Consider the following 23,068-nt stretch of genomic DNA (forward strand, 5'->3'; position numbering starts at 1 on the left):
TTAATGTTCTCAGAGCGAGGCGTTCCAGACACCGCTCCTCCTCCTCCTCCTCCTCCTCCTCCTCCTCCTCCTCCTCCTCCTCCTCCTCCTCCGTCAGACAGAGGTGAATCTCACCTCTGGGTTGTGACTCACCTCGCCGCCTGTCTGCGTGTTTTTAGATAAAAGTGATGCGTTATGAGCTGGAATGCTGGTTTGCTAACAGACGTTTGTGTCAGAGGAGACGTTGGAACATGCCTGAACTGTTTCTGTCGGCTTACGCCTCTCTGAGCATCTCAGAGTATCTCAGGTCAGAGGTCAGAGCGTCTGGCTGTCAGCTGATTCTGCTGAAGAAACTGGAATTAAAAAACAGTGAATTCAGGGAAGTTAAGAGATTCTGCTGCTTCAAAACATAAAAACATGAAGACTTCAAGAAAATCATGATAAACAACAGAGAACATGGAAAACTTACTGCAAGAAATATTAAAAACATCTTAAAATATTTGTTTTGACCTTATTGATGTTTTAATTTACATTTGTTGACCTTTAAGCACAGACATAGACAGACTATTGCCATTCAATTTCATTTAACATGTACATATTGAGCAACATTTTGTTGCAAGGCTCCAATAATGATAAAATATGTGATTTTTATTACATATTTGGACTTTGACTGGACCAAATATGTAACTTGGCCCAATTCCTTAGCTAGCATTTTTCATCTTATGCTAGCTAAGGAAGTTGCCAGGGTTCTTAAACTGAGGGATTTAATGGCTTGAATAATTAGCATTAGCAGTGATTGGTTTTCACGCTAAAGACACAGTTTACTCATTTCCTTCAGGTTTGAAGAAATCTAAATGTTTCAGGACACAGACCCTGAGGACTGGAGTTGGAGACCCTGTAGCTTAGATTAGCATTTAATCATAACTTAGTTGAGCAAATTATCATTTATTTATTCATGCTAACTTTATTTGCTTTGGTAGATCTCAGTTTATTTCTGTTTATTTTAGTTTAATAGCTTTAGCTTTTTTATCTTGGCCTATAATGAATTTGTTTAGCTTAACAGCGTATTTTGGTTTATTTTAGTTTATCATTGTTTAATTTAGCTTCTTTTAGAATAGCTTGCCTTCAGTTGGCTAATTTAGCTTTATTTAGTTTGCCATATCTTTAACTCACTTTAGCCAATCGTTACTGATATCAGTTGTTTTGTTTTTTCTTCTGTTTGATCTGGTTTTAGGCCGAGTCGCTTTATTTACTTTAGCATACCTTTAATATTTCTCAGTCTTATCTTTGAATCTGTGAGCTTTGTTCACCTACATTTATCATATTTATCTTCACTTCCTCTTTAAATTATATCAGTTTAATATAAATGTCTTTTTGAAATCTTCCTGTCTGTTCTTCTTACACATTTTGTGAATTATTTACCAGAAGATTAGTTTGTCGTTGTGGCCCAGGTGTTACTCCATTAGTTTGGACTCTAATTTAAACTTTGAGCTTTTGGTCGGTTAATTAAATATCAGTGGCTCAGATCTTTTTCTATTGATTTTTGTGATTTATGATTTTTATGAGGTAAAATCATTCAGTATCTGATGGAAGAAGCTTTTGATACGCTCTGGGATGTTTATTTGCGTGTTGTTTTTGTATCTAAAGTGCTGAAAACGGGACTTTAAATCTCAGATATGTGGATCAGGAATGTTGGAGCCACATGTTCGCAGTTTGACGTTTAGTCCTCATATGAGTGAAGAACAGAAACACGGTTTCTGTTGACAACGCGTCGACCCTGAAGAGCGCCGTTGTGTCTTCAGAACAGTCGAGCATTATTTGGGTCGCCGCCCCGCCCCCCCAAGACGCTCCGTTACACAAACAAACAAACCCTGAGCAGCACAGACAGACGATGACGCGTTGAGTCGGATCAGGACAAACTCTGTTCTGTAAAGGCTCAAACCCTTCATGATGACCTCTGTTTGACCTTTACCGACCCCCCCATCCCCGCTCCTCCTGCAGAGTTCAGAGCTTCCTGTAGGTCAGACAGGAAGTGAAGTAAAGGTTGACAGCAGCAGGGGAGGTGAGGAGGACCACGGATGTTTTTTACGCACATAAATGATTCAAATGCACAAATATCAAATGTTTTGGCCTTAAACAAAGAAAAGCAACCATTATAAATAATTTCAGACTTTTTAAGATAATAAATATTCAGTATAACTCAATAACAATAGAATCCCTCAGTGGGAAATGTAGAACAGAAATGCAGCCTGGTTGTCTGTTGATCAATCAAGATCTTTTAAAAACAATAAAAATCTGGATTTAAAAAAAAAATCACCAATCTTTTGGTTTCCATTAAACAACTGAGCCGCCATCTTGTTTGAAAAGCAAATTTTACAGCTTTGAGTTCAGGTAAACTCTACAACAGAGTTTAATTTAAAATTATGACATTAAAGTCGTAATATTAGGAGAATAAAATAGTGATTTTATGAAAACCCCAACAAAAAAATTAAATGAGGAATGATGAGTGTCTGGTGAAGTTCTACGTTGGTTTAAGTTTTATAGAGAATGAAATACTTCATCTTTTAACACAACAGCATATAATTATTACTTTTTTGAGTTTATTTAGAGGAAAACGACATAAACTGAGCTGCTCATGTCAGATCCTGATTCTCATTAAAACAACTATTTTCTAGTCATTTTTGGTAAAGTTTATTTCTCGTAATTAAATAAAACTTATTATAGCCTGGCCCTAATTCTTTGTTGTACAATTCACAGAAGGAATGATTGAAAGAAAACACACTTTAAAAAAATATTTTCTGTAATTAGATTTTTATTTTTCTAGAAAAAAAAAAATTAAAATCGAATCTGGTATTAAAAATACCAACAATCAGAGCTTTTATTTTGAAGCCATATCACCAGGCCTACTTTAAGTTAATATTTGGTTTAGCCTAACAGTTTTATTTATTTTTCAGTCCTCTGAAGTTCTCACCTGACTAATTAACCTGGAATAAAGTTAATCAGTCCGTTCATTATTTTTTTCCCACCCCGATTTTCTACTGATTTTTGTGATTTAAAAATCACAAAATATTCCAGGTGTTCCGTACAGACAGGCTAGCTGGCTACATGAAGGGTAGCTTCATTCTGAATCCCAGTCAACTGATTACTCTGGTACTACAGTAGATGGGTTGCATTGATGGTTTATATAAAGCCAGAGGCTACAAAGCATTGACAGGATCTTAAAGGTATCAGCCAGGAGGAGGGATGTAAGCAATTTCCACAGCATTTTAAACATCACAGGACAGAAGACGGTACCATGAAACAAAAACTGGAAGTTTTTCCCAAATTAATGACAAAGACGAGACGGAAACTAATCACACAGGCTGTTTATGATGCGTAACCATGGCAACAGGGTCTTGATTTTACAACTGGGAGCAGCTGATTGGCATCGCCAAAGCCAGAGAGAGAAAGAGGAAGTTCAGCCATCATATTGGTCATGAATCATATCCCTGACTTTCTCTGGCGTTCTCGCCAAACGACCAAACGGCTTAAAGAGTAGCTGCTCAAGCAAAGGAGGTGGATTAGCAGAGCTAGCTAGCAGACGGTGTCATCCCGGACATGGTACTGTGCCACTGTGCTGTTATACAGCAGCGATCTTCAGTCAGAGGCCTCCTCAGATACTGACTGCTACTGCTGCAGCAACTGGGCTGATATGAGTTACAATATTTTAACTTTGGGAAAAATGAAGTATTTTAAATTAGAGTCTCTTGTCCCCCGGTGGCCGAATGTTTCCAGTAGAAATACTGAATTCTCATTAATTCTCAGCCATAAAGACTGAAGGATAAATTTGAATCAGATCGTGTTTACTCAGCGTGTTAGCTTAAGGGTGTGTAAACTTTTGTACCGTGCTTTTATTTATGTCTCTTTTCCTCTGGGTTGTTTGTTTTTCCTTTGAGCCAGGCAGGCAGGGTGAGTTTACTAAACAATGTATCATGTTCTGGGTTTTATAACAGGAACCTGGCAGAGAACCAGGGGTATGAAAACTTCTGAGCCACCGTGTGTCACCTTTAATTTTTTTATTTATTTTTATTCCAACAAATAAAGAACCAGAGGAGACGATCCAGAAGGAATAATGAGGAGAAGAAAATAAAGAGGTTCAATTCTTTTATGTATTTGAGTTTATTTAGAAATTTGTAACCTTTGACCTTTAATTCACGTCCCAGTTGAGGTGACCTGATGCCCGTTTCCATAGTAACCGCTGGGTTCTCCATTGGGTCTGATACCATCAGTTGGCAAAAGGCGCGGCTCCTCTAAACACACGGCTGTGTAAACATCAGCCGTAATTATGGCTCTGTAAACACGGCAACAATAACCGCAGGGAACTTTGACCTGCCTGGCTCTGAACCAATCAGAGAGCAGCACACAGCCACCAATCAGAGAGCAGCACACGCCCACCAATCAGAGAGCAGCACACAGCCACCAATCAGAGAGCAGCACACAGCCACCAATCAGAGAGCAGATACGAGTTTTAAATGTTTAAACTGTCAGACCAGAAGAGGCTGACTGGTCCCAGTTCATTCCCACCAGATGGATGTTTATTTATTCAACCGTTTAACCATCCAACCATCCTTCCTCTTTATTCCCTGTTCTGGACCTGCTTGTTGTGACTCAGTGACCTGTAGGAGGCGCTGTGACCTCCTGATGTGTTTGGGTCAGACTGGTGGTTAGTTCACTGACCTCCAGTCCCAGACCTTCCTCCTCCTCCTCCTCCTCCTCTGATCCAGAACTCCTCCTCTTCCTCCCTGTGTTAAACCTTCCCTCTATGCTGCAGTTTAGCTGCAGGAAGATCAGAGCCCAGTAACCTGTTCTGGGTGTGATGGGGTATCAGAGGGGCATCTGGAGGAGCCTGTCAGGAGGAGGAGGAGGAGGAGGAGGAAGAGCAGCTGCACTGGTCAGGTGTTCCTGCTCAGAGCAGAAGGTGACGATCTGCTTCAGGAGCGCCTCGGACAGCCGGCCGCTGCGCTGGATCGGTGAGTGAAATCCTCTAAAGGCCGTGAAGGTCAGGCTTCCTGCCGGTTCTGTGAGGTTCTGGCTTTGATCCGAGGTTCTGCTCGGTGTAACGGACCTGACAGGAGTCCAGATGTTTAGTGGGAACTGGATCTGCTATCAACTCCACAAACGTCCTGCAGGGTCAGTGAACGCCTCGCTGGGCGGCTAACGGACCGCCGCAGCATGGACGAATGTTTTCATTCAAACTCCACTGCTCCTCCTCTTCCTCCTTTTTCTCTTCCTCCACCTCCTCCTCCTCCTCTTCCTCCTTTTTCTCTTCCTCCACCTCCTCCTCCTCCTCCTCTTCCTCCACCTCCTCCTCCTCCTCCTCCTCCTCCTCTTCCTCCTCTTCCTCCTCAGGGAGTGAGCTCACTGCAGCTACAGAGTCCTGGACCCTGAAGCTGCAGCTGGTTTTGCTCTCTGGACTCTGCAGAGTTTTACATTTTCTGTTCTGTGTTTGAATCTCAGAACAACTTTTATATTTTGTTTAAACAAAAAAAGTTTTCTAATTTTAATGAGAATTTTCTCCTAACAAGGTTTGCGTCTAATTTGACTTCCTGCCAAACTTGTTAAATTGTGACATCTTTTGTTTTTAACTAGTTTTGGATTCGTTTTAACAACAAGGTTCTTGTTTTATTGAGTTTTGCGTCTCATTTTAATAACATTGTCATTAAAAAAACCTCAAAAACAAATGTTTTAATTTTTATTTTTCTCTTTTTAATGAGTTTTGCATATCATAATCCTGAGAGTTTTTATATTAACATGTTTATTAATCATAAGGTTTCTATAGAGAATCGAGATTCTCAAAAATCCATTTTAATCTGCTTTATTCTTTGTAAAATTATAGTTTGAATACTTTGTAAATAGTAAAATAGTTTTATGCACCAAACTATTTTTGTTGAAATATAAGCTGATGGATTTTAAAGCAGAACCTTATAGATAATTTAATGTTTTACTGTCAGAGATAAAAAAGATTCACATCTCCAGTGAAACATTGTTTATATTATTATTCTGTATTAATACAGAATAATAATAATTTCCTGCTCCTGAGTTTTCTGTTGTTTTTTTCTCCTTTTTGATTTTAATTGTGACAAAAAGTCAGAAAATCTGCAAACACTTTGTCACATCTCTGCATGATGACCTTTGACCTTTGCAAATGTTTCATTTGTATTTAAATTCTGTTTCCTGGTTCTGGTCCAGAACCGGCCAATCAGAAACGTTTCCACTGTCGGTGACTAAAACCTGCTGAAGTTTATCAAACTAAATGTCAGTGGGTCGAGCGTCCAGCCTGGAGGAATCCCTCTGATGGTCAGCTGAACTTTGACCTGGCAGTTCTTCTCCTGTCCTGCATTTTAAAGGAGCATTACACACGGGGTTAAATAATGTTTTAGTGTTTTTGATTCTGTACATTTCGTTCTGATTTTTCTTGAATCGTTCAGCTGAAGAACGTAAAGATTTTTGGGAATGTTCAGTTTCTGCCTGTTAAAACCTGATGAACTTTCCATTCCTGCTGATGTTTGTAGCTGCTTGTGATTCCCTGTTTTGGTGTTTTGTCAGGAATGTTTCCTTCAAAACTCGCCTGGATTCGTTTTCCACTTCCCTTTTCCTCGTAGCTGCAGGAGCCTGAAACAAACTCCTTACAGTTTTACTTTAGAATGATGCCAGAATGATCCACAATTTTAATCCATTTTTTTCTCTAGTCTCGACTCACTGAAGCCAGACTCTATGCACAGTTTGGAGTGGTGTGCGCTTAATGAGCTGAGAATCTCAGATGTTCTGCATTTCGTTTAAATGAGAAAGTTTCTTATTTAAACAAGTTTTGTGTCTTTTTAACAAAGCTCTCGCTTTAATGAGAACGTTTCCTCCTGATGAGTTTTTCATCTCATCAAAATGAGGTTGGAATCTCCTTTAAATGAGAAGTTTCTTGTTTTAGCGAGTCTGCTCCTGATCTTTGTCGGGCTCTGGCAGTTTTCTACTAACCGTTTCCCCTGGATTCTCTTTTTGGTTGTAATTGGCAGTTTGAGCCGATAGGGGGCGGTATTGTCACAACATGGTGGTTTTGACTTGTTTTCTGTTGTGATTTCTTTGTTTGGTCGTCAGAGTCGCCTCGCCTTTCCATCGCCTCCATCAGCAGCGATGAGCGCGCTCCGTCCGCCACGCCCTCTGACCCCTCCGACCCGCCGGCATCGGGCCAGCGCCCGCTCAGCCTGATATCCACGCTGTCCTCCGGGTCCGGGTCCTCCAGGGACGACTACGTCGCCCCGCCGCCGGAGTCCGAGGCGTCCTTCGGCGTGGACCTGAACCAAAACCCGAGTCCTGAGAAAAGGGGGCGGAGCTTCGTCCACAACAATAACAACAACAACAAAGCGTCGACTCCGAGCCGAGCGTCCAGCCGCCGGCAGCCGGCGCTGCCCTTCGTGGGCGCCACCATGGTGCCCGACCCCAAGCTGAAGTATCTGGACCGCATCGTCATGGAGATCATCGAAACGGAGCGGATGTACGTCAGAGACCTGAAGATCATCGTGGAGGTGAGTCAGAGGACGCCATGTTCCTGCTGATCGGACAAATCAGATGCACTCCTCCTCCTGATGGACTTTACTAGAGATAAAACTAGAGCTAACGATTATTAAAGTAATCGATTGTTCTATTGGTTATTCTGAGGATTAATCAATTATTCTGACGATTAATCAATCATATTGATGATCAATCATCATAATCTTTCAAAAACATTCATAAATCTGCAGATTTTTCATTTAACCACTTCAACCTTTTTTATTCAATATTAGAAATACTTTAGAAGATGCAAATGTTTTAATCGATTAATTATTAATTAATTGATTATTGGATTAGCTCATTAATAATTGGATAAAAACGATGGGAGATTTTCACACAGACTCTGAACCAGGTGTTGCTCAGACATGATGCTTTCTTATCAAATGACTTTCTTTGATGAGAGAAATCAATTGTTTACTTTAGTTAACAATTGATTGATTATAAAATTAGTTGACAATTATTTCCTTAATCAATCATCGCGATTAGTCCGATTAATCGTGTCAGCGTTACAATGAACAGAAAAAATGAAAACAAAAAACGATTCAACCACAATCAAAATTCCTGGCATCATGTTTCAGTGAGGGTACGGTCGGCTCCCCCTACTGGTCTGGAGGACTTCCTTTCTGTGCAGCGCATTTGCAGTTGAGGTGTCTCTCATTTACACCTGAACAGGTTTTTGTTTCGGACATTTCAGGATGATTCCAAAATGATTTCCTTTATTTGACGGATGTTTATCAAATCCACAAAGTTCAGCTTGAAACAGGAAGCTGATTTATTTCTTTAAAGGACATCGAGCTGACGGACAGGTGGAGGACATGCTGCTGCTGGAGGAAGTGACTTGGCCCAATAATTAACAGATTAGGAGGGATTACCTGCTTATGTAACACCCAGGGTCAGAGAGAGAGGCGGTTAGAAACACGGATCAGAACCAGAAGAGACATTTTAACCTGGAACTGAGGCAAAGATGCTACAAGCCAGAAAACAACAAATAGATCCATGGATAGAAGCTGAATGATACTTGGTCAAAATTAATCACAAAACTTGATTTGATTTTTTTTAGCAGCATCTGAAAGATATTAAGTACTGATTGAGCTTTTAAAAAGGATAAAATAATAAATTTTTCCATTTAATACCATGAAGATACATTTTTATTTCCTCCAAATTACAAAAACAAACTGAACAGATCCAGTCTGCCCCCTGCTGGAGGAAGTTAGCATTACAATCAAAACCGCTCTGGGATTATGAATAAAATATTATTAATAATATTTAATTCAATGCTCTTCATTTTTTTAAAATGTGATTTCAGTTTATTTATGTTGAATCCTAAAACTTGAATGAATCCAGAAAGAGAAAACCTTCATCTTCATCCTCCTCATCCTCCTCAGGATTACCTTGCTCACGTCATCGACGAGTCGGACCTGTCCAACCAACCCAAGCTGGTCTGCGACCTTTTCGGGAACATCGAGGACATCTACGAGTTCAACAGGTGAGGAGAAGCTAACTGATGTTAACTGAAGCTAGCAGAAGCTAAAAGACGTTCAGTATGAGCGAACTAGACGCCGTTCCTCCGTTTCACAGCGAGCTGCTGCAGGACCTGGAGCGATGCGACAACGACCCCGTCGCCATCGCCAGCTGCTTCGTGTCAAAGGTCGGTTAAAACCCAACATGGAGGTGAGAACGGTTCTGCTGCTGTGAGGAAAGTTTTCATCTGATGCTGGTTTGTTCCAGAGTGAAGACTTCGATATCTACACCCAGTACTGCACCAGCTACCCAGAGTAAGTCCTGAACCCAGCAGCTCTGTTTCCTCCTGCTCACACCTCCAGTTCATCCATTCATTACCCAAAACGATTAATCAAACTGTGATGGTTAATCGACAGAATAATCGATTAATCATCTTTGGTCTGATGATTGTCAGAATATTAGATTAATTATCAGAATATTCAACAGAACAATAGATTACTAAACTAATGGTTAGCTGCAGCTCTGTCTGGCGTTACTGAACAGGTCATGGATTGAATCCTTTTTCTCCTAATCACACCTGTTCACTTTTCATTTTAAACCTATTTCAGGGTGAATCCTCATTAATTGTTCACATCTGTTTCCATCTTTACATTAATTTGCTTGTAGTAATATCTACCTATAATTCACCTTTTCTCTGTTTCTACCTCCACACCACTTGGTGGCAGTTTAAAGCCTGTCGCTCACCTGTTCTAACCTCACCTGTTCTAACCTCACCTCTTGCAGGTCGGTGGAAGCGCTGACGAAGTGCATGAACAATATATCTGTGGCCAAGTTTTTCCGGGACCGCCAGGCGTCGCTGAAACATTCGCTGCCTCTGGGCTCCTACCTTCTCAAACCCGTCCAGAGGATCCTCAAGTATCACCTGCTGCTCCAGGTACCTCACCTGCTGACCTCCCTCACCTGCTGACCTTCCTCACCTGCTGACCTTCCTAACCTCTGTGGTGTTTCATGGGATGAACATGATGATTAATTTGGTTTTAATATTTCTGGTTTTGTGTTTCTGAGGATTTCATCTCTGTCTGGAAAAATCTGGAATTAATTTAAGAGTTTTCAAGGCCTGGAAAATGATGGAAGACAGACATGTCTTTGTTTCCCTTCATCCATCCCTCCAGTTTTTCCAGGTTCCATATTTATTCAGTGTAGAATAAATTCATAGGGAATTTTTGTTGGAAACATTTGCTGAAATTGTTCAGAAAACTGTAAAGGTTTAGAGTGTTGGACCGTTTTCTGGTTTGATATTTGGATCCTAAACACTGAGTTTAAATTCCAGGACCGTAGAAACATCCTGGTGGACTTCGAGTTCATTGGTTATAAATTCACAGCTGGAATGAAATCGTTGACGTAGGAACAGAAAACCACGATCTGCGTAGAAACGGATGTTTTCCCCCTGATTTCTTGTCTTGTGTTCAGGAGATCGCGAAGCACTTTGGGCCTCAGAAGGAGGGCTACGATGTGGTGGAGGAGGCGCTGTACACCATGACCTGGGTGGCCTGGTACATCAACGACATGAAGAGGAAACACGAGCACGCCGTGCGGCTGCAGGTCGCTAACGTCTTCCTGGCGGCTGCAGCAGCATCAATAAATCACTCTTACTATTTATTGCAGTTTTTCAATTCAAAAAGTGAAACTCATCATGTAAAAGTTCATTCCTTTCACATTGTTAGCGGCGCATTAGCACAGTTACGCTAAAGCGCTAACAGCAGCAGCCTTCGTCTGACCCTTGACCTCTTGCAGGAGGTCCAGTCTCTGCTGGTGAACTGGAAAGGTCCGGACCTCACCACGTACGGCGAACTGGTGCTGGAGGGAACCTTCAAGGTTCCCCGGGCCCGACACGAGCGCACGCTCTTCCTGTTCGACCGCATGCTGCTCATCACCAAGCGCCGCGGCGAGCACTTCGTCTACAAGACGCACATCTCTGTGAGTTACCACGGCAACGGGCCACGGTCGGCAACGCCGGCTTCGTTCTCATGTCTCTACGTTTCTCTGCTTCTCCAGTCGTCGACGCTGCTGCTGATCGAGAGCGCCAAGGATTCGCTGAGCTTCAGCGTCAGCCATTACAAACACCTCAAACAGACTCACAACGTGCAGGTGAGCCGCCGCCGCCGCCAGCTGGGCCAGGCAGCAAGGAAAACGTTAAAAAGAGTCAAAATGAAACATCAAGTGCAAATTTCCAACAAAGAGACAAATAGTGGAAACAGAGGCACAAAATACTCGATTATCTTTTATGAGAAAACTGCAATAAACTTTCCTAAATATATTCCCAAGCCAAAATTCACCCGACGACAGAGCCTTGAGGAATCCCAGACAAAGGTTTGAATTGATTAATCGCGATTAATCGCTTATTAAAATAATAATAAACGAAATTAGAAATTGATTGATCATTAACTGGAGTTTGCAGACTCTAAAAAAAGTCAATTTACTGAAAGAGCAACACAGTCAGATCAGCAATGAAGCCAAAAACTGAACAAAAATTATAAACATTTTGTATTTAAGATGGAAAAAACATTTTCCTCTAAATTTGTTCTACCCAGAACTAATCAAGAGACATTTTTAATTTCACCATATTTAAAATCTGTAAGGAAATCTTCTATTTTATTAATACAAAAAATAAATGGATTGTTTATTTACAATCCAACTAAACATCCAAATAATTGATTCAATTCTCAATTTCTAAATAATTGTTCAGCTGCGACTTGATCCAGATGTGATCTTTACTCAAATTTATAATTTCCAGATGATATAAAGTAGTCTGTCTTTAGGGATGCAGCTATCGATTATTTTGGCCATCGATTATTTGATTAATGATTCTGATGATTAATCGATTGGTTGAATAACAGAAACTTGCATAGACAAAGAAGGTTTTTTTCTTAAATGCAAAATGTTTATATTTTTGTAATTTTTTCTTTCTTAATTACTGCTCTGACTGTTGTGTTCAGTAAATGGCATTTTTTCATACTCCAGTTAACGATTAATCGATTACTAGAATAGTTGACGATTATTTCAATAACTGATTAATCACAATTAGTCATTTCAACACTGTCTGAGTTTAGGAAATTAGATCCACCGCCGCTCTGAGATCCAGTCTTTGCAATGCAGAACTTTTAAAATCGTTCTGGAAATCGGTGGACAGATTTCCAACCTGCCGTCTCTCTTCACTCGCTTCCTGTTTCAGGCGAAGACGGTGGAAGAAAAGAAGCTTTGGGCTCATCACATCAAACGCATCATTTTGGAAAACCACCAAGCGGCCATCCCACAGAAGGTGAGTGGCTCAGACTCCAGTACGACCAGTAAGACCAGCACAGAGTCCCAGCAGCTGCCTGCTTTGTGTTTCAGGCGAAGGAAGCCATTCTGGAGATGGACTCCATCGGTGAGGATGACTCCGCTGCTCTTCGTCCTCCAGCGGAGGCGGCGTTCTGGGTCTGACGGCGCTGTGCTTGTCTGCAGGTCCGGCCCGGTACCGCTACAGCCCCGAGCGGCTGAAGAAAACCGCGACGGACGAGTTTCCCCGAGACGCTCGCCAGGGCCGCAGGCAGTCGGGTAGTTACAGTTACTCAGTTACAGTAACTTTTATGAAAACATTTAACTTTAGGAGTATTTTTACTACGCAGTACATTTTACTTTTACTTGAGTAAATTTCTGGATTTTCTTCCCACTGAATGAAAAACAAACATGTTTTAAAACAGACACACACCTGCAGTTTGTTACCTATAAGAATTATTGTAATTAAAACATAAAAATGTCCATGTTATATTTTGCTCTGTCTGCTGATGATAAAATATTAAATGATTGATAATTTGATCAGTTGCTCAGTAAGTTTTACCAAATACATTTTCACTTGAGTAATTTCTTGGACGGATATTTTTACCTTTAGTTGACTGACATGTTGACGTATTCCTGCTCTGAGCTGAGTACAGTTATGGATACTCTGCCACCTCTGGCTATTAAACACATTAATATTTATAATTCATCATTTCTGATTGTCTCATTAAAAACTGTTTCACTTCTTCTTCAGAACCAACCAAGCAGATGCTAAAGAGGAATAAAGGTAAAAATCTGTTTTCTGTTGATGTTCACAGTTTAAAATCTTTAGGCTAACTGTGACAACGTTTCGCGCACTTACTGTAGCTTCCTCTAAACTCATTTTTCTGGATAAATTCAAACTAATTTAATTGGCTGCATTGAAGCTGCACTTCCACTAATATGTTAATAGCAGAGCTAAGTCTTAATTTGGCGCTTTAGCATTTTGCTAGCTGAAACATTTAGCGTACTTAGCTTCCTCTAAATTAATCTTTGTGGATAAATTCTAAAGCGCTAATTTACTTGACTGTTTTGTAAACTTTAAGTTGAATAAAGTTCAACATTTGTGTGCATTGCTGTAGTTCTGTACCCAGCATGCATTGCTGTAGTTCTGTACCCAGCATGCATTGCTGTAGTTCTGTACCCAGCATGCATTGCTGTTGTTCTGCAGTAAGCTTGTTAAAATCTAGTAAAACTCAACAACTACACAGCTGAACAATCACTTCCTGAAGACCGAAGCTTACAGGTAGGAGTGTAATGACAACCTTTACCCTCTAGGGGGCGGTGTAACATTTTGCGTGATTGATCTTGTAATGACTTTGTTCAGTTATTTAACAGTTTCAGTAAAAGTTGTTTTATGGTTCAGAACCAGAAATATTCCAGATGTAACACCAGGATGTAAATGCTTTAGACTGTAATGTTGTGATTCTAACGAGTTCTTTCTGTTTCCAACCAATCAAATCATCCGCTGACCTGCTGCTGCCTCAGCGCCTCTGGAGGTAAGGAACTGATCCGCTGGCCGTTAGCGTGGCTCTGTGGGGGCGACTAGCCGTGGTTGTAGATGGATGTAATGTAGCATGTTGAGCAGCGTGTGGCGTCCCGCAGCATGCGGTCAGTGAGGACGCGCTGGCGGGCGACGGGCGCTCCCTGCAGGGCGCCATCAGCAGCAGCACGCTGGGCTCCAGCAGCCTGGGCGAGCCGGACGGCGGCGAGGACGAGGCCGGCCGGCTGGACGACTTCCTCCTGGAGGACGAGCAGGTAGAGGACTTTGTCAGCTCCGTGCTGGCTGCCATCTCCTGCTGGCAACACACCGTCCAGGCCTTCCTTTCCTCTGCGGGGACGGTGAGGCTTTCTGCTGCCTGCGCCTGCTGCAGCTCCGTCACAGACAGCCGCCATAACTCCAGCTGCTGCTGCTGCTGCTCACACTGCAGAAACACAAAACCTTACCAAGTACTTAGTCTAGTTTCAAGTCCTAATATGTAACTTCCCAGCAACATATAGGAGTTTGTTTTAAGTCAATAATTCCTTCATATTGATGATAAAGTCCCAGTTCCACTGGCTGGTTGTTTCACTGATGACGTTTTCTCATGTTAACAGTGAAATAATCAGCCTGTGGAACCAAAACTTTCACCTGAACTTTGACCTCAGACACTTGACTTGGACACTTGCTCTTCTGGAGTTCCTCAGGGCGCTAAGCTGCTCTAGGTTAGCCTGAATGCTAAAGGTTTGCATTCAGTTTGCTGCTTATTCCTCTTTTTCTGTTGTTATGCGTTTATTTCCCTGGCATGTTTTGCGAAAGCTGCTGTGCTGCTTCACCCTCCAAACAGTCAGACATTTATTTCCATCCGTAAAAATGAGTTTTATGGCTTCTGCAGAGTTTGAAATGTGACTGAAATGTGTTTTTACTTGCAGGAGGCAGAGAAAAGTTGCAACGCCGCAACCAAAGAAAACGGTCAGCTCTCTGAAGACGAGCTGATCGGACCTGAACCGACACCTGAGCAGGTAAACGGCAGCTTCCAGGAACTATTCAGGAACTTTGCTTAACTAGACGACTCTGACTGTTGAGAACAACTTGGCACAAAGACTTGGTAACTTCAGAATGTCAGGGACTCGAATCATCAGCCTTTAATCATGTGGAACACCACAAACATCGTCCTGAGAGATCAGTTTATCGTTTTGAAGGTTTCTTCTTCTCTGGTGTCTAGTCTGACTTTATCTGGTTAATGTTTGCTTTGGTTCTGTCTGAGTTGGTCCGTCTCCGTTGGTGTTCCTCACTAACGGGGCGTGAACGTGTTTGGACCGGGGCACACAGGAACCGTGGTCGATGCTACAATGACGATGACGTCATTTTGCGTTTCCAGTTTCCCCAGTTGATGCTGGCTGTGCTCTTCCGCCACCGTTGACATAAAGGTTCAAATGCCAAAGTTTGATTACGTAATTATCGACGTGAGTCTCGACAGTTACTACGCTCTGGTCCCAAATCAGTAACCATGCGGTTGTTGACTTAAATCTGGTGCCAATCAAATCGTTGCGTGTGAGCTGGGTCTGGGTTGTACCTTCCCTAATCTGGTTCCAAAACCTTCAGAGGAACCGCACAAAGTCTGCAAATGGAGACGAATCTGAGAACCGGTCGACGACAGAATAAGTCTGATCAGTTGAGAAGGTTTGGCTCAAAGTTTGAGGGTCGATTTACATCCGGGATAAGTTTTTATCCAGGAATCAGTGGACTGGTACCAGCCTGATACGTTCTTCATGTTTTGACCCATATCTTTTTCTTTTCAGTTTCCAGATGCTTTGCCTCAAGAGAACCCGTTGGAAAAACCAGAGGACTCTGAACCAGAACCGTCCGCTGGTTTGGATCTTTCTGTAGTCCCTGAGGTTCCTCAGATGTCTGAAGATCTGCAGCCTGATGAAGATCCAGAGCCTGCTGAGCTACCGTCGTCTGTCACATTTGATGCTGACTCCAAGACCCTGAGCAGCGCCGAGTCCTCAGAGGAGGAGGACGAGAGGGAGGCGGCGGATGACGAGTCCAGTTCTCCCAGTATCCTGCCGTCCTCTGTGCTGGACAAGGCCAGCGCCATCGCTCAGCACTTTAACAGCATCAAGAGAGGCAGCCTGGCCCAAGATGACGCCCGCTCCCTCGCCTGTCTGTCCCCTCGTTTACCCAGCAGGACCGGCAGCATGCTCAGCCTGAGGTCCGAGTCGGCCGACCGCCCGCTGCGCCTCAACAGCAACTCCTCCGATCCGCCCGAGGCGTTTGGCGGAGCAGACCTCAGTCTGCTGTCCCCCAGAGACGACAGCCTCTTTGAGCCGGACCGCAGCGTGCGGCGGAGGCGGGACTCCACCCTGTCCAAGCAGGACCAGCTGCTCATCGGGAAAATCAAGAGTTACTACGAGAACGCAGAGAACCAGGACGCCTCGTTCGGCCTGCGGCGCAGGGAGAGCCTGACCTACATCCCATCAGGCCTGGTCCGGAGCTCCGTCAGCCGCTTCGACAGCATCCCCAGAGTAGAGACGGCCCAGTCCAATCCTCCTGCTTCAAACACGCCTCAGGATCTGGATCCTCTGTCCACTGAACCGACTGAGACTAAGGACCGCTTGGTCTCCAGTCAGTCTTTGGATTCGTTGAGGTCCGATCTGTTGAGCGGTGACTGTGAAGAACCGCACAGGTTCCGGCCGACACACTATGATCTGTCAGAGGAAGAGTTCAGATCTTCATCGGAGATGATTAAGATCTGGCAGGCGATGGAGCGACAGATCTCCAGATCCCAAAGTGAAGACAGGGAATTCAGTAGATCCAGAGAGACTGTGAAACCCTCCATCTCCGCCGGCGTCAGCAGCTTAACCCGGACCAAGAGCTGCGGCCCCGACCTGGGAAACTCCGACCTCAGCGCCGTCACAGAGGACTTCTTCAGCCCCTCGCTGCCAAAGACCAGAACCGCAGCGCTCAGCCGGGCCGGAAGTCAGACCAGCACCTCCAGATGCTTCGGGGAACAGACGGTGACGCTGCGAGCCACGGTTCCCCGGGTGGCGCAGCTGAGGGCGGAGGCCGGCGGCGACAAACCCACGGAGGAGACGGAGCAAACGGACGAGGTGGACAGAGCCGAGAGCAAAGTCCGTCTTCTGGCTCGTCGCTACAGCCAGCGGATCAGAACCTCCGGTCCGATGGTTCGACAGCGGAGTCCGGCCGGCCCGTTCAACAGGAAGACTCTGGCTTGTGTGGTGGAGGAGAAGGAAGGCTCAGGTACGCCGTGTAGCTCTAATCCTTTCATTAGCTCCCTCTGCTGGTGAGTCAGGGTATGACATGGGTTTGGGGAAGCCATCTTGGACGATTTCCCCAGACGGTCCAGAGTCGATGAGCTGCTGGAACGACCTCCAGATAGTCACATTTGGTGTCCTCCATTACCTAGAAACCCCATCAGAGCTCCACCCGTTACCTAGCAATGGCTCCAATGTGTTTGGAGCTGTTGCTGTACAATGGCTGCTGGAAAAGGCAGTGTTTTGTTGTTGACTTAACATCCAGAAACCTCTTGCTGCATTCGGGCAGGAGCCTCCACTTCTGCTTTTCAAAGATGTGTGATTGTATAATTAGCATCTGTTTGCAGCCGTTTCACATGTGAGTGTAAACGTTGAGTCGGGGCGTGGCCAGCAGCAGCTAGATTTAAAGAGACAGGACTCCCTGAACAGGTTTTGTTTAGGCCGTGGATCAGATTAATTCTCACGTTGGTTCTGTTCTCCTGTGTTTCCCGTTTTGCAGCTCAGAGTATCTGGGCTGTTTTTGATGGTTTTGGTCGGTTCTATCCTCTAAACTCTGGTTTCGGTCCGTTCTCTGCAGGGAAGCCCAGCCTGACTCTGCCTCTGGGTCCTAAGGTCCAGTCCAAGTCTCTGCCGCTGAGCCCGGTGGACCCGGTCCAGAACCTGGACGCCGGCGCTCCAGACCACGCCCCTCTCAGCCCGCCGCCCACCGAGGGCTTCAGCTGGCCCGACGTGCGGGAACTCCGCTCCAGATACTCTAGCGGCGGCGGCCGGAACCAGAACCGGCCCATGAGCCGCAGCAGCACCATCCCAGACCGCATGTTGGACGGCGGCCTCAGGAGGCACTCCAGCGGATCGCCTGGTCATCTCCATGACGACGGCGCGCCATCAGGCCGACCCCGCGGCGGGCGGGTTGCAGCGCGGGACGAGCGATCCAGACGGCTACACAGGGCCAACTCTCTGGACCCGCGGCTCAGCCTGCAGCAGCTGGGCGATCTGCAGCGGATCCGGCAGGCTCGCAGCCCCGTGGGCGACGGTTACTACATCGCCGCCGAGGCGCCGCTCACAGACAACCCGGAACACAAGATCATCATCGTGGAGAAGCTTCCAGAACCCGGAAACAGGGAACTGGTAGAGGACGACGGATACGTCCAGATCCGCTCTCCGACCAGCCGGGAGAAGATCTCCATCATGGCCGTCATCGACCGTTGCCGTGCCTACCAGGAGTCCGACGACTACAGGCTGAGGGACGACGCCAAGACGGCGCCGCCGCCGCCTTCAGAGCAGGACGAGTCGCAGAAACCCCGACCCGACTCCGGGCAGGGCGGTCAGAAGAGCATCGTGAAAAACCTGAGGGAAAAGTTTCAGAGCCAAACCTGAAAAACCTGGAGAACCTGGAAAACCTGGAGAACCTGGAGAACCTTGGGGTTTTCCAGAAGCACCAAAGTTTTCCTGAAGGTTTTTCCTCGGAGTCAAACATCAGAATTCGACCAGCGCCGTCGGCTCGGCTCCTTCAGCGTCTCCGTTGCTGCTTCGCTCCTGTGACGTCTGGAACCTTCAGGAGGTTCTGGCAGAACTTCTCATCTGTAAATACTTTCCCTCCGGGTTCGTTCCTGCCGTACGACCTTTGAACCCTGTGGAAACGCCAGCGGGTCGCCTACGGGTCGCTGTGGTTCTGCTTTACGCCGCTGAACCGAACCTTTTCTCATCACAAAGATTCAGGACAAGGTCCGTCAAAAATACCCATCATGCTCCTCGTTGCTATGGAAACGTCTTGAACCGGGTCGATGGATTTGTTGTTTAGGTTTTCGGCTCCAGTAGTTTTTCAGAAAAGACATAAAATAAAAACTTTTATGCGGCAGAGGATTAAAGTCAAACCGAGATTTTATTTTTTTTATTACGAGAATAAAATTACTAGAGAAAAGTTTCCTGAAGCAAACGTCCGATAAACATCCAGATGTGATTCTTCTCTTTTCAAAGTTCAGCTTCTGGAAATAATCTCTTAATTATGATTTTATTCTCGTATTATTGACCTTTTTCTCCTATTTTTGCAATTTTATTCTCATAATGACATTTATTCTGACTTTTATTCTCGTAGTTAATTTTTTTAGCTCGTCTCTGATGCTCTGATACTTGGAGTTTCTTCATCCTCCTCCTCATCCTCAGTGTGTCCAACCTGGAATAAAACTTCAGAAAATTCCAGCTAAATTAACCAAATATTATACAGGGTGTATGTATATTTATGAGCCTCAGAAAGGAATTGTAAATTGAAATGAATAATTCTAGATGCTGATGATGATCAGGCGTTTTAACTCTGGGCTGCATGCAATAAATGAGTTTGTAGATGATTTAACTAGGACAATAAAGAATAAACAGAATATTTTAAGAGATAAAATATGTAAATTTATAATAAATATAATTAAAATGATTTATTTTGCTGCTTCTGATCTAACTTACTGTTTTTACATGTTGTGCCTTTTTGTGATTTTATTCCAAATCAGTTTGAACTTTTAATTTGTCCCTGAAGCGTTCAGAGGTGACCTCTGACCTCCACAGTCCACCACTGTAACTCCTCATATTTATTGGATCTCATGTAAATGGAAACGTTTGTGTGTCTGTTAACGTCGGCGGACGTTTTTATCTGTGACGATGCCAACATGAAACATTAAACTGAGACAAACGACGAGATTTTCCTCCTTATTTCAGTCAAACTGGATTCCTGGAAAATATCGCTAAGCTAAGCTAAGCTAAACAGTAGAAACAGAGTTCTGTCTCTTTAAGAGGGTGATGTCATAGCTCTGGAAGCTGCTGATAGGCTGCCTGTAGATGTATTAAGACCTTTTGCAGATGCAGCTGAAGCTGCTAATAAACATTTTTGTTGTGATTTGATGTGAAAAGCTGCTTAGCGAGGAAAAATCCGTCACGAGAAACGATTAACGAACAGGAAGAGTTTAATTTCTGGAGAAATAAAAGTGTTTCATTATGATCATCGTTACGTTGGAGGGACAGAGAGGCTTCACCTTGGGGTCAATGAAATATTTTTAATTTAATAAATTCAGTCATTAATTCACAAACACATTATTTACTGAACATTAGTGAAAAATCTGCTTCATTCTCAATAATTACAGAATAAATTTCATGGCTGTATGCGTATTAAAATAATATCAATTATAAATATTTTTTTCTTCATTTAAAAATCTAAACTGTATGACTAAATTTTACCGTAAAGTGATTTGAATTGATTCATAATAGAGCTTTATTTCCAAAATACTAAATAATAATAATTTCTTATTAAAATCAAACTTATTTCTATCATTTGATATTAAGACATCTTTTTAAATTTAGCAATAATCTCATCTCATATTTAAACAAAACTAAATGCATTTTTTAAAATAACTTTCAAGATTTGATTGAATAAAGAATTTATTAGTTTTCTAATATTCATTTTATATAAAATTCTCAGAAACAGAAACTTAATGTTGGTTTTATGCAATAAGTCACATATAAAAAATAAATTATACTTTTACACAGTTTTAAAGATATATTTTATATTTTTGATCCAAAACATTTATAATTTCAACTTCATATTGTTTTTCCACTAGATTATCATTTATAGATCTTATAATAGAATCAACTTTTTTTCTGTTTAGTTCAGTTTTAATTCAATAAATCTGAAAATCCATTTATTTCATGAACTTCATCACTAAGTGAAAGATGAACACTTTAAAGTTTAAAGCTTTTATTTCTGTTAATTATGATCATTTTCCTACTGATATGTAATGAAAATATAAAACATTTAAGATCATAATATCCCACCAGACAGAGAGAAAAACATATTTAATGCAGAAATGTGTTTAATGAAAAGTGTTTGCATGTTTAATACCTGCTGATATTTTCAATCTAATTTATTAAATATTATTGTAAAGTTATAATATTGAATACATTAATAAATAAAACTGACAGATTATATTTCTAGCAGTAAATATAAATAATTTTATTAACCAACTGAAACAGGAAATGTTTCCTCTGATTTTACAGAAGCTGTATGTAAACTTCTGGTTTCAGGTAAATTTATTTTTGCTTTCATTTTATTGAAGAAGCCATAAGAAATATGGAGGAAATAAATTCTGGACATATTTAATGTCTATTGTTTACATCAGTAACTGAGGGGCCCCTGAGGCCCCGGGCCTCCAGGATCTCAGCATCGCTCCTGGGTTTCATTATTATTCCAGACTGCGTCCCGTCCTCCTGAATCGGGACAGATTATTGATTGCTGATGATTGATTATAGATTTTCCACCCTGTCCGGTGGAAGCCGCCACGTGGCCCCGTGGTCCCGCCCACTGAGGGCGGAGTCCCTGCAAATCAGCTGCAGTGATTCTGATGCTTCGTTTCCAGTCAGACTTCATCCTGACCCAGCCGAACTGCGGTCCTCACGGTAAGGAGTCCCGCTGGTTCCGACCGGCTCGGTTCGGTGACTCGGTTCTTCCTGGTTTCTGGGAGTTTTGCTGGTTTGTTTTGGGTTTTTAGAGCAGAACGCTGGTGGGTCCATTTGAATCCAAACGCTGGTTTGTTTGTTTCTCAATTTCTCTCATTTTAACGGAACGGAACCGCATCCCGTCCCGGTATTAGAACCGGATGTTTTGTTTTCTTTTGTTTTACCTGTCGACGCTCAGGTAAAGTTTCCTCAGGTGCGAGCAGAGCTTCATCACTCTGAGGGTTCTGATTGGAGGTTATCGGAACCGGCGTTATGGACTCCGTCTTTGGTCCTTCAGGTCGATTAACCGATCAGTTCAAGTCAACATGGACTTTAAACCCGCAATATTAACTTTGTTTGTGTGATTTTAATCAGATTTCTGTCCTGTCAGTGTCCAAGGGACAGTCGGTGTAAGTGGGCCCCATATGGGTCCCAAAGCCCGCCTTAAAAATATTCACACCCCGTTAACTTTCCACATGTTACATTTAATACTTGCTCTTTTATTGGGATTTTATGCGACGGAGACGCTCAGTTAGATGGATGGAGAACAGCTACAGGTTCTCCTCACTTGGATTCAGGTCTGGACTTTGACTAGACCATTCTAATAATCTGTTTTGATCTGAACCATCCCATAATATCTGTGGCTGGATGTTTAGAGCGTTTTTTTACTTCTTTAGTCTTCACGATTCTGGTTGTTTTCTAGAACCAGAACATCTGCAGTCAGACTCATGGAACCGGATCCGTTCTGGTTTTATTGACCGATCAGACCCTGAGGTTTGTCTTTGAAATGGATGGTTCCTCGATTTATTCTAGTGTTGAGACTCACATCGAGGTTCTGAGACGAAGCTCTAATCAGAAACCTTAGTCCTGCTAATGCTAAAGCGCTACGGTATGTAGTGGAAGCTAATGCTAAAGCGCTACACTAACAGGGTTCTCAGTGAAACATTTTCAAAGTTAGCAGAAGAGCTAAAGCTGAAGGCAAAATTTAGCTCTGCTATTAGCGCATTAGCGGACTAAAGTCATTTTGGTGCTGATATTCTGTCCTTTTCCAACTCTGGGCCCAGAAATACACGCCCCTGTTTATAAATGTTACTTCACATTTATGGTCCCTAAACTGTAAATTTATATTTTATAATTAGATTTTAATGGTCTTGATTTTCCTCATCATAATTTAATTATTTAAATTATTTTCTGTAGAGACACTTCTAGAGGTTGTAAATTGTGATCTGAACAGATTTTAAATTGTTTTTCATCGTTTCCTGATGATGATGAAACATCAGCAAATGTTTAAAATATTTCATCAATCTGACCAGAGATTTTTATCCTGCTGCCTTCGTCACAGGAATCTGAGCTCCACCCCGTCTGTCCTGGAGGAATGTCTCCACCCGACACACCCACACCCACACACACACACACACACACACACACACACACACACACACACACACACACACACACA

General features: G+C 43.0%; 1 protein-coding gene across 4 annotated transcripts in view; it reads left to right on the forward strand.

Annotated features, from left to right (window-relative positions):
• Nucleotides 1-19,819, forward strand: part of LOC114158154 (pleckstrin homology domain-containing family G member 3) — a 28,878-nt gene extending 9,059 nt beyond the window's left edge. Inside the window, exons 1-18 of one of the 4 annotated variants that reach the window (XM_028039447.1) lie at nucleotides 4,765-4,988; nucleotides 7,108-7,535; nucleotides 8,946-9,046; nucleotides 9,139-9,208; nucleotides 9,289-9,335; nucleotides 9,805-9,955; nucleotides 10,492-10,623; nucleotides 10,816-10,998; nucleotides 11,077-11,169; nucleotides 12,254-12,340; nucleotides 12,415-12,448; nucleotides 12,526-12,618; nucleotides 13,094-13,126; nucleotides 13,867-13,877; nucleotides 13,984-14,220; nucleotides 14,791-14,880; nucleotides 15,661-17,122; nucleotides 17,714-19,819. In XM_028039447.1, the coding sequence (XP_027895248.1) occupies nucleotides 4,835-4,988; nucleotides 7,108-7,535; nucleotides 8,946-9,046; nucleotides 9,139-9,208; nucleotides 9,289-9,335; nucleotides 9,805-9,955; nucleotides 10,492-10,623; nucleotides 10,816-10,998; nucleotides 11,077-11,169; nucleotides 12,254-12,340; nucleotides 12,415-12,448; nucleotides 12,526-12,618; nucleotides 13,094-13,126; nucleotides 13,867-13,877; nucleotides 13,984-14,220; nucleotides 14,791-14,880; nucleotides 15,661-17,122; nucleotides 17,714-18,513 (4,206 nt within the window). In that variant the 5' untranslated portion in view covers nucleotides 4,765-4,834 and the 3' untranslated portion in view covers nucleotides 18,514-19,819. Of the gene's footprint in view, nucleotides 1-4,764; nucleotides 4,989-7,107; nucleotides 7,536-8,945; nucleotides 9,047-9,138; nucleotides 9,209-9,288; nucleotides 9,336-9,804; nucleotides 9,956-10,491; nucleotides 10,624-10,815; nucleotides 10,999-11,076; nucleotides 11,170-12,253; nucleotides 12,341-12,414; nucleotides 12,449-12,525; nucleotides 12,619-13,093; nucleotides 13,127-13,866; nucleotides 13,878-13,983; nucleotides 14,221-14,790; nucleotides 14,881-15,660; nucleotides 17,123-17,713 lie in introns of those variants that run through there. The other 3 variants (XM_028039448.1, XM_028039449.1, XM_028039450.1) reach the window with 3 other exon arrangements.
• Nucleotides 19,820-23,068: the final 3,249 nt, after the last annotated feature.

The sequence above is a fragment of the Xiphophorus couchianus genome, chromosome 15, assembly GCF_001444195.1.
Source record: "Xiphophorus couchianus chromosome 15, X_couchianus-1.0, whole genome shotgun sequence".
Lineage (NCBI taxonomy): Eukaryota > Metazoa > Chordata > Actinopteri > Cyprinodontiformes > Poeciliidae > Xiphophorus > Xiphophorus couchianus.